Source organism: Mustela lutreola, chromosome 7 (assembly GCF_030435805.1).
Source record: "Mustela lutreola isolate mMusLut2 chromosome 7, mMusLut2.pri, whole genome shotgun sequence".
NCBI lineage: Eukaryota > Metazoa > Chordata > Mammalia > Carnivora > Mustelidae > Mustela > Mustela lutreola.
The window spans coordinates 60,829,618-60,841,147 of NC_081296.1; the positions used below are offsets into that span (position 1 = coordinate 60,829,618).

Consider the following 11,530-nt stretch of genomic DNA (forward strand, 5'->3'; position numbering starts at 1 on the left):
GGAATCCAGAACTGCTTAACAGAGTGACACTGGCGTGTGAAGTCCCATCTAGTGCTCCAGTAACTTAAGTAACTCAGAAAATTAGGAGGAATTTTGAAGGAGGAGGCAGTGGAATCGGGTTTTAGGACCTCACACTCCTTTTTTCTCCTCCCTGTTCCACCTTCCATTCACTCCATCTTTGAAACATCAGACCTTTCCCTCCCAATGTCTTGGCAGTGCCAGTTTGGGGAAATTAAGGAGTTAGTTAGTTAGTTTCAAAAGTCCAACTTGGAGAGAAGAAGGACGTGCTTGGCCCACAGATAAGACATCTCTGACTCCTTCGGCCTGCTCTCGAGCATTCCTACACCATGCCCCATAGCTCTCTGATGCCTTCAAGAGAAATGCATAATTTGGATTTGGGTGCGACAACCTGCACATGTACCACAAACAGTCGAAGAAGGAACAGAAAGGAGAGTGACCTCAACTGCCACTAGGCCTGGGGCCTTGCGGACGTGAAGAAACGTGCTCCACAGAGCTGACTGCCGTCTCAGAAGTGTCCGGAAATGGGTTCCATAGATCTTACTGCTGTGTAGGAAGAGATTTAAACTGCCCAGAAGTTCTGAACTCTGCTCCCATGCTGCCTACAGGGATGAGGTGGAGCTGTTGCCAACCCCCACCCCTACCCACTGTGACATGCTGCCCCGCCCCACCAGAGGGGACAGGTCTGGTGTTATGTGGAGAACTCAGTAAGCAAGGAGATAACGTTTTCTGAAAGTTCTGACAATCGGTTGGAAATCTCAGTGGGAACTGAAGAAATCTCAGCTGGGAAGAGAAGGGTGAGTTCAGAGGCCATCATCAAAAACTGGGATGCCTTGTGTGTAAAGAGAATAGGAAAAATGCAGGGGAGTGATGAAAGGGGAAGGAGGTGTGAGAAGGAATTAAAAAGGGAAAGCCAAAAAGCTTTAGAGGAAAGAGAAAAAGGAGAGTAGCTGAAACATGAATGGAACTCTACATTTCTTAGATTAGTTTCAGTTCTGAACTTCAGTTTTGGGGCAGTGATTAGGAGACACGTCCCTGGGAGCCCAACATTTGTTTTTTCCTGCTGGTAGTTGTATCCTGCTCTCCACCCCGCTGTTTTTGCTGCTATTTTAGAATCGACTCAGCCTGTGTCATCTAGAGCTTGTTAGAACACTGATGGCAACAGATTTAGAAATCAGGCAGCCAGCTTTATGGGATCCTCTGGCTCTTCTCTATTATTTTTTTTCCCCTAAGTTTCCCTGGAGATGTGGGTTAGAAATGAACTCTCAGGGCATTTGCCAATAGATATAAAATTGAGTGCCCTTAGTGTATCACCTGTGACCAGACAAATGGCAGCCCAGGAATGGGAAAGGTAGCCAAAGTGTGAAAACGAGACTTTTGTACTCCAGTGGGATTCACTTACACAATTTTAAGTTAAAACACAATCTGGATTACTGGAATTTAGCAAAACACTGCAGTTGATGCTGGAAAGCAGAAGGGTTTGGGAGGCATGGGTCTCTTCTCAGCTCTGTCTTTCCTGGTCAAACTTTTGCCTGCTCCCTCCTGGGTCAGTATAGGGCAATGTTACTATGTTGGACATTAGGGGCGGCGTTTCAATAATAAACGTGTGTGTTAACATTTTAGGAAACCACAATGGAAGGAGCTGGACGGGACCCACTGGATAATGTGTAAGAAAATGAGGATGATAAAGTTCAGTAGAGGAGCTGCTATGTGAATGTTCTGCCCCAATCCATAGCGAAGAGAACCTCCATGATGCAGGACCAGGACATTATCTCCCTATGTCCTGGGACCCTTCCTGCAGAGAAAAGACCCTAGTTTCAGATCTTTGAACTTCCTCATACCAAGCATGGTGGGGTTTTCAGAAATAGCTAAGACCTCAAAAAGCAAGTCAGTCTTATTTGGAGAAAAGATCCACTCCCTCCCCTGGCCCCCATCCAACCGCTAGACCTACTTGACTAGCGTAGAAAACGCGCAGCATAAACTCCTCAGGAGACTGTAACAGAAGGGACTGGAGATATCCCGTCACCCTGGCAGATCTTTAAATGCTTCATAGCTGTAGCTTGGATTCTATATACTCCCTAAAATTAAAAAAAATAAATAAAATAGTAACTTGGAGCATAATTGTTCTTATGAAAAAAAAAATTCTGCTTTATAAAAGGTTTGTGTTTTAATGGGTTCCATTTATAATATTTAAAATTAAAATGTGATTTGAGGAGCGCCTGGCTAGCTCAATATCAGTCAAGCGGCTGCCTTCAGCTCAGGTTGTGATCCCAGGGTCCTGGGATCAAGTCCTGCATTAGGCTCCCTGCACAGCAGAGAGTCTGCTTGTCTCCCTCTGCTCCCCTGTTCCTGCTCTTTAGATTACTCTCTCTCTACATCTCAAATAAATAGGTAAGAAAATCTTTAAAAAAATTTTTTAAAAATGTGACTTGACTCCAGGAATTTATTCCATGTGAAACACTACAGAAATCAATTTATCATGGCAAATTATAACAGGGTTGCTTAGACATAGTAACAACAGAAGATGGGGGAATGAATGAGATTACCAGTGAAAATCTTCTTAAGGCTCCCCTGTTTTCCTGTCCTGAGCTCAGTAAGAAAGATGATTTTCCTGTAGGCAGGAGATGATGGACATACCGAAATTAGAAGTCACAAAACAAAACCTTGACTACCTGAACTCAGACCTTGAAAAGGACCTGCAGAGACTGGATGAGGCAAATCAAGTTCTTCTCAGAAAAATTCAAGAGAAGGAAGAAGCTATTCAAAGGTCAGTCTTTGCAGTTGGTGAGGGAAGGGCTTCTCCTCAACAGAATGCCCTTTGGAATAAAGAGAAGGTGGGAGGAAGATTTCCTTTTTTGTTGATAAATCTTGGTGTATGAAATTCTGAAGCATGAACTGTGATGCCCCCAGAGGCTTTACGTATAGATTTCAGCATTAAATTTCCATGAGGCTGACGTTGTATTGCCAATGCATTTGGGACTCAGTCTGGCCCCCCAAGACCTTGGCTTCCTTAGCTGAGGCACTGGCAGCTTCCTTATGACTAATCCACATCTGGTGTCTGTATTTTTCAGTCTGGAAGGAAAGATTGTCCTGTCACTAGGACAAGCCAGCGAGAGGGAGGAGTTGAACCATATCAAACCTGAGGAGGAGGAGACCTTGAGGAACCTGGAATCAGAGACAGTCAAGTTGGTAAGAAGGTATCTAGAAAAGGACTGTGTGATGCATTTGGCTTCGGTCTCCTGCTGCTCTCTCATTCCCTGGGGATCATCATCCATGGTCCTTGCTATGTCTGGAGAAATCAGTTAAGAGTGCTCTGAGAGAGAAGCACTTGTCGTGAGGGCCCCGTGCCTGGGCTCCCTTCCCATTTCCTCTGTGTGGGGCCAGAGTGTCCTTCTCTCCCTCAGCACACTTATCTGCAGACCATATTTTAGAGACCCAGGGAGAGGGAAAGTACAGAAGCAGAGCAGTTGTATCCTCCTTTACTTCTTTTCCACAGGAAAAAAGTAACAAGATTCTGAGCAGGAATGTGGTGGAGCTTCAGAAGAGGGTAAGGGAGCCATCTTTGCTGAAGGCTCATTTCTTAGGAATCTTGACAAAGTCATCTGAACTCCAGAACCCTCTAGTCAGAAAGACCTAAGAAGGGGGTGCCTGGGTGGCTCAGTCGGTTAGGCATTTGCCTTCGGCTCGGGTCATGATTTTAGGGTCCTGGGATTGAGCCCCACATCAGGCTCCCTGCTGTGTGGGGAACCTGCTTCTCCCTCTCCTTCTGTCTGTCTCTCCCCCTACTTGTTCTCCTTCTCTCTCTCTCTTTCTCTCTCAAATAAATAAATAAAATATTTAAAAATAAGAAAAATATTTTTAAAAAGAAAGACCCAAAAAGGAGCAACTGGCTAAACAGATGTGCTCCGTCCCCTCTGCCACTCACAGCGTCTATTAGGATGAACACCCCATTTGTTTCCTGGGATTACAGATCTACTGAGAGAGCTAAGGGACTGACTATGGGAGAAAAGATTTTTCTCTTCCTGCCCCAGCCGTTCTGTGCCTTCCTCCTTGCTCCCTGGGCAGTTGTTTTCATGGCCTATGGGAGGCCATGCCAGCCCAGAGTCAGGCAACTCCCATGAGCACACTTTTCTATCAAGTTTATACCTGGGATCTAAGTTCATTAACCACCACCATTCCATAGTCCTGCAACCCCAAATTCTGCCACGATCGTAGCTTTTTATGTCTCTGTGCCTCACTCAGTTCACGGTTTGGGGGATTTCAGATTTCAAGGAGACATAAGAAGGATGACCTCAATAAAGAAACCCTGAAGCCAATGTTGGCAGAACTGAAGGTGAGTAGAAGAGCAAAACTAGAGATTTTCTGAGAGATGTGTGTCAAGTCTAAGTTCAGGGGGAACTGCTTTCAAGGACTCTCCCAGGTGAGGTATATCTGTGTGCTTCTCAGAGGAGAGCCAATGTCTCCTTTACCTCATGGCATTCATAACACGACAAGTCAAGTAACCGCAGAGGTCACTTCAATGTCATCAAAGTAGAGGGGATTGCTCCAGACCTCATCAGCCATCAGTCACTAGAACACACATGCTGAAAGCACATCAGGACCCACCAAGAAGCTTGTGTCTGAATGACACAATGTGGATATTCAGGTAGGATGTGAATACAAACTTCCATAATTACACAGAGATGTGTCAATAAGTTTACCTCATTTTCCAAACCCATGGCTTCTAGTCCAAAAATAGTTCTATTTTTAAAATGCAGTTTATCTTTTTCTTCTATGAGAAGGTAGATCCAATGAGGGTGAGAGATTTTGTCTATGTTGATCACTCCTATTTCCCCAGTACCTGGAACAGTGCCTGGCAATAGTAGATGCTCAGTATTTGTTGAATCAATGAATGAACTGGATGCCCCATAGAGTACAGAAACCCTGCTGGGAAACTTTGTACAGATTTATGTGAGTGCACCCTCAGGGAGAGAAGAGGGAGAAAGAGGCCTGTGAGCTTTGGTCAGCTGGGCTAGAAGAAAGAGGATGGTAAGGCTCAGAGGAAAGGCAGTCAGATGACCGAGGCTTGAATGTCAGCTCTGCCACCATGTGACTTTTAAAGAACTTAAATGCTTAACTTCTTGCCTCTGTTTCCTCATCTATCAGGTAGGGTTAATGAGAGTGCCCACCCGAGGGTGAAAACATGTCCTCAGTCCCTCAATACATGATAGCCATTTTTATCATGTTCTCTACTGGTCTGGAGAGACGGTGATCATTACCCATTTGCCTTCCACAAAAGAATGCTATTAACTTTCTGCTGTCTTCCAGGGGAGACTACAAAAGTCAATAGAATCCTGCACAAGGGAAGAGAAGGAACTGCTTCAGGTAGAGGCAGTGTCTCCTCACTGAGGGTCTGTCCAGGATGTAAATGGGAGACCACCCCAAAGTCTTAGAAACAGGACTGCTGAAGGCATGGGAGGGGGGAGCAGAACATCTGGCAGAGGAGTTTCTGATTCACATGCAGGTGAAGGGAGTATGAAAACTTATATTCCAGGTACTGGTTTTACCATTTCTTAAACACGCTTTTACCCTTAATATTCAAAATACTGTTGCTGAATCCCAAACCTAAGTGCCCCGATCACCTCTCCTGATGTTTCACCTGACAAGCAAATGACAACCGAGGCAAACAATTTAGTTGGCCTCAAAATTATACCGTGCCTATGAATGACGAGATCACTGCTTTGCGATATACTTGTTTCCCTTTAAAATCAGAAGTTGCTAGGTAACCAGCCAAATGTCCAATGCACCAGTTAGGGTCCCCAGGAGTAGCCCAGGCTTGGTTCTGGTGAGACTTGTTAATTTTCTCTTCTTTTTAGATGGAAAGTGACTACCAATCTTTGCACCAGCTCTGTAAGGACCAGGCCCACTACATAAAGGTATTTTACCTGTAGGGGCAATTCAGAGAAGAGGCAGAATTTCTCCAAAGCCATAGGTTCCTTGGTTTCTCGTTAGGCTAAAATCTGCCATTGGGGAAAATGACTTTTATATGGCAGCAACAACAAAACAGATGTATGTTAAGGATTTACCTTGTGCCAGGTGATGGCATGTATGGTACTTTTAAGCTCTCTACATGCAGTATGTTTCTACATTAATTTGTCCAGTAAAACTATGGGGATGCTATTGTTATAAATCAAGAGGGCACTGGGGTTTAGGGGAGTTAGGGAATGTGCTCCGGGAAAGCAACAGCAAGCATCAGAGCTAGGATTTGAATTCAAGCAGAATCCAAAGCAAGAAGTCTTTTTCTTTGCATATATATCCATCTAGTCCACTGTCTCCCAATTTTATTAGAACATTTCCCTACTCATGTGTGCACACTCATGCATGCACCATTTGGAGTATTAGGGTTAGTCTTAAGGAGAATCATCAATGATATCGTAATGAAAATATGGGGAAATTCTTCATTATAACAATTCTTTGTTGTTGTTTCCATGGGAAGAAATACCAGGAAATTCTGAGAAAGATGGAGAAAGAAAAAGAGGTGCTGCTTCTTGAAAAAGAAGTGTAAGTTTGGAAAAATGATGTCCGTGATTGAGGGCAGTGACAGTCTCTCAGCCATCTTGGGAGGGTGCAGTGCTTCTCAGACCGGTTTTTGTTTTTTTCTGGGGTTTTTGATTTTTGTTTTTTGATAGTCCTTTCTCTAAGTGATAAAACTATTCTCTCATGCTTTCTCCTACAATTTTTTTTATTGTGTTACTGTTTACACTTAGATTTGCATTCATCTGGAATGTGTTTCATCTATGGTGTGAGGTAAAGATCAAGATCATGGTTTTCTGTGTGGAGAGCCTATTGACCCAGTGCCGTTTATTTAAGAGAACGTGCATTTTTCAGTGGTGCCTTGTTTTATAAGTCAGGTGACCACACACGTGTGAGAATTTCTGTAGTTTCAACTCAGTATCAGGTTGATGTCAGGATTTTTCTTCATTGACTCTCTTTTCCCTTGAGAATGGACCACATTTTCCTGATATCTCTGTATTTTGAACAGTTATGAGTTTTGAATGTTGAACAGTGAATGCTATCAAGAATCTGAAAAATAAATCATCGATGTTGCATGACTTAGAAAAGCACCTTTCATCAGCCCCCAGATTATGTTATATCATTCTGAGATCTGATTTTTTCACCCAGATTCAAAGCCCAGAACGACTCTTCGCAAATAGTGAAACCTGGGTCAATTCTGGTAGAAACCATCCAAAGCAACATGGTAAGTCTTCCTTGTCCCACACTGGAGTTTTCCTTTCTCCCTTTCACCCCTGGGTTCTCTCTCCTTCTCTCCACATCCTCCTCCTCGTTGTAATAAACCTAGAATTAGGACCTAATGAAGTTCAGTACCTTGTTCCACACTGTGGCCACTAGGAAGTGGCAGAGTCAGGATTGAAACCCAGGTAGCCAGACTCCTGACTCCTGGGTGGCTCCTGGCTCCCCTGCTACATTGCCTCTCTTTGACCACACGGACAGGCACAACTGTGGCTTTTTCTCATTTCCCATAGGAGAAGACCATCATTAAGAAACAGAAGAGAATCTTTTGGTACAGGTAAGTGGTAGAATCTTGGTTTTTACCCAGTGTGGACCACGTTCACTCTGTAGGAGCGAGTGACTTCGTAAGGGCACAAGGAATAAGGATGAATACACCCATGAGCCAGAAAATATCAGGCAGCCCTAGATTTCTCCCAACACTTCTTTCCTTCCTTTCCTCAACACCAGAGTTATGTGGAACTTGGTGGTTGGAAAAAGTAGCTCTTTCTTCAAGATGAAAGCTGCAGGTTGCATTTTACTTTGCATTTCCATTCTTATGGTTCTTGGTATGACCCATTTCTATTTTTCAGATCCTGAACCTAATCATCTCTGCTATCTTCTTTGCTGCGGAGATGGTTCAGGGCTCATTAATTTTCTCAGTTCTTTTATAGTAGGCTGTAACACTCTAGAAAACAAAAATCACCTAAACTCTCTATGCCTTTTCTGTCTTAATTTTTTCAACAAGGGGACTAACTCTGAAATGCTCCATGTAGCACTTGAATGGAGAGCTTCAATTTATGACATTTCAATATTATTAATGACTGAAGGCCTTAGACCAGATTTCAATGTGAAGTTTTCTTGGGAGCACACTAGAAAACAAACCCACGCCTACACACCCACACACTTTATTGTTTAACTTGGTCTCTTTTGACACTTGATGTTTAGAAAAAACCTATCCTAATGGTTTTGCCTGGATGTTCATGTCAGAGATGTCCCGATCTTATTTCAAATTCTAGAACTCCTTGCTATACTAGACCAGAAGAAGACCATTGGTCATCAGACTCATAGGTGTGACAGTCCTGAACATTTTCTGGCAGCCCCCCAAAGGCCTGCCTCGTATGTAGTACCTGGAAAAATCTCCTTTGGCACCTCCAACTTTTTTTCTATATGGACATCTATTCTTTCAGAGGGCTTATATGTCAGGAGAGCCATGTACAATTCCTAACCACTACATCCATCTTCTTCTGCTATCATGTATCCCCTACCCTCATCCTTTGGGTCTCCATCCCCTTATCAGTTTTGTCTGAAGAAAGCAATTCAGTTATTTATGAGTGTGAGCTTCCCCTCCTACAGCTGGATCCTGGTCTGTCCCTGTCCCCCATGCTAACCAAGAATGTCTCTTTGTAGACATTTCAGGTGTCTTGTCTTCATGATCATGATCTTCATTAGGCTGCTGGGCTATGTGCTTTTCCACCTGCAGTACGTAAACCCAGACCTTCTTGTGGATACCCTGCCCATGGTAATGAGCAGGGACACCTTGAAGAGGCTGAGGAAGGTCTTATTTCCCCTCCTCACTCTAGAGGTGGAAGACATTCTACCGCATTAGTCTGAAGTAACGTGGGGGGCTCCACATGGCCCCCAGTGAAGAAGGGGGACATGGCTGTAGCCCTGAGTCGGGGATGGGTCAAGAAGGAAGTAGAAGCCTTGACTTGGACATATGCCCTCTTCATTTCATTCTAGTCCCTTGCTTTCCCTTTGCAGTGGCTCTCTTTTAAATAAAGACTATGTTTGACCAGTGTTCACTGTGTTGGTCTGTGATTTGGTCTGATTCCTGGGGCCTCATTAGACATTCACAATTTCTACCTGTCTTGAGAAGGCTTCCCCCAGGACTTCCTTTCTCTGCTCCATACTGAAGAAAGAGTAGAGAAAAAATCCCGTCTTCATTTGTAACATTCTCCACTTCCTCTGGGGTAGATATAAAGCTATTCAGTTGAGAAATCATGAGGTGGATATAAGGCTTGCTTTCAGTCCTTCCTGAAGTTTTTTATTTTTATATTATTTATATTTTTATATTATTTTATATATTTATATATTTTTAATATAATTTTATATATATTTTATATATATATATAATTTTATATTTCGCTATGTATTATTGGAGTGGATGTCCTAAAAAGTTAACCTTTTTTTTTTAAATGTACACAGATGGTTTAATGTACATAGTACATTCTCAACGGAGAAGAAAATTACCCTAAAATTCAAGTGACATATAAAATATAGTGCATAAGATCAGCAAAACACGATTTTGCACCTAACTATCATTCCTATTTTTTAAATCCTAATTCAAATGCCATCTCCCCCATAATGTCTCCTCTGATCCCTCCGGACCTGAGATAGCTTCACTTGCCTTCTTCCAAATGCTCCTTGCACCTTTGGCATCTCCTTCCTCCTACACATTCCTTAGGTTCTCGCTTTCTGATGACCTTTTGTCCTTTCGAGACCCTCCCTAACACAGGTTTTAACTGCACTTCACTTGCACAGTAACGCCGGAAAGGTAGCGGGCACACCCTACGTTTGCTTTGGCTGTAGACATGACCCTGCTCTACCTTTTCTTTTGGGGTCTGGGGAGGAGAGGGTGAAGGGTCTCATGATGACGCCTTAAAAATTAAACAAAACAAAACAAAACAAAAAAACAACTGGTCAACAGCGCCCTCTTGTGGCCATATAAAAGCTCTTGTGTTTCAGCGGGCTTCCTCCAAAAGGGCAGGAAAGCGATCAGTCAGTTGAAGCAAAAAGATGTATCAGTTGTCACTTTTGGACAATTCCCTCTGTGAGCTTTAATAAGTAAAATTTGTATTCCATCAATTCAACAAGTGATACTCTTCCTTGGATCAGATAGGGATTTTGGCACTGGGATGAACAAAACACACAAAAATCTCTGCCCAGATTCTAGTAGAGGCATATAGAAATATCAGATGATATTGGGTGCTATAAAAAGTTAGGTGGGGGAGGAGGAAGGGAATAATGAGGAGCAGTAGCCACAATGCTCACTTGAAAAGTGAGCAAATCACACAAAACACACAAAACACACAAAAATCTCTGCCCAGATTCTAGTAGAGGCATATAGAAATATCAGATGATATTGGGTGCTATAAAAAGTTAGGTGGGGGAGGAGGAAGGGAATAATGAGGAGCAGTAGCCACAATGCTCACTTGAAAAGTTAACAGGATAGCCAAGACCTGAATGAGATGAGAAAGCCAGGTGGATGGTGGGGGCTTTGGGGGTGGGGAGGTGGTGGTGCAGCTGATAGGGAGACAGCAAGTACGTAGCCTTGACCTTGGAGTGTGCCTAATGCATTTGAAGTTCCTCTGCTGATTCTGCGCTCATATGTAACAGTCTCTTCATTAAATTCTTCACTGGAATCCTCCAAGTTGAATTCTGGTTCCTGCCAGGCCCTTGGCTGATACTGGCCTGGAGAAGCATTTCTTAGGCTGGAGGGTTTCAGCACTGGAGTGATTCCAAGGCTATAGGTATATGAGAAGAAAATGGCTGCAACCGGCCGAGAAGCTTATACTCAGAGTATTACTTCTTGTGCCATCTCCGGTGACTTAACCCCTCCTAAGTTCCTGGAACTCCCAGGTTCTCCTCTGCCCAGCCCCTCCCAGGTAGACATGGGAGCATCCCAACATTCAAGACAGGCTAAGAAATACGAGCTCAGGAAAATAAGGTTACGGTAGCCCCATGCTTGCAGTCAGCGATCCAGCAGAGACTTGGAAGCTTGAAGATGTGTTGGAAATCCATGTTAGGAAGCACAAATGGTCTTCTCTGCCACCCAGGGAGCCTGCCTCCAAAGGGGCCTGGATGGCTCTCCCAAGTCTGGGAAGCAGAAGAGGGGTCACTGTTGCCTTATGGGAGCCGGGCTAAGCTGGACATCTGAGTTCCAGCAATGGCGAGCTTACCACCCCCCCACCCCAAATCCATCAGTTTCTGAAAGATTTTAACAAACTCATACAAAGCACCTAGCACAACCGAAGGTCCTTGGTGGGTATTCAGCCGCCATGAGTTTCCATTCCCTTACATGAGATAAAACTGTCTAGTAGTTAATCTTAGTTCTGTCTTATAAAGCCACACAGTAAAATAACGGCTTCTGTCACATTTTAGTCACTAAAACGGAGCAGCCTTCTGTTCTCCAAATGAACATTCCGCAGGCCTTCAAGCTGTCACATGACATGGCCTCTAGAAT

General features: G+C 43.7%; 1 protein-coding gene across 1 annotated transcript; it reads left to right on the top strand.

Moving 5' to 3' along the window:
• The first annotated feature begins 589 nt into the window (after positions 1 to 589).
• LOC131836068 (transmembrane and coiled-coil domain-containing protein 5B-like) lies at positions 590 to 9,079 on the top strand. The gene is made up of 12 exons (XM_059181086.1): positions 590 to 815; positions 1,642 to 1,685; positions 2,636 to 2,785; positions 3,090 to 3,207; positions 3,515 to 3,565; positions 4,283 to 4,351; positions 5,326 to 5,382; positions 5,874 to 5,933; positions 6,494 to 6,558; positions 7,180 to 7,255; positions 7,542 to 7,585; positions 8,695 to 9,079. Exons 2-12 carry the CDS (start codon positions 1,651 to 1,653, stop codon positions 8,891 to 8,893), a joined length of 924 nt encoding a protein of 307 aa, XP_059037069.1. The 5' UTR covers positions 590 to 815; positions 1,642 to 1,650; the 3' UTR covers positions 8,894 to 9,079.
• The last annotated feature ends 2,451 nt before the right edge of the window (positions 9,080 to 11,530 follow it).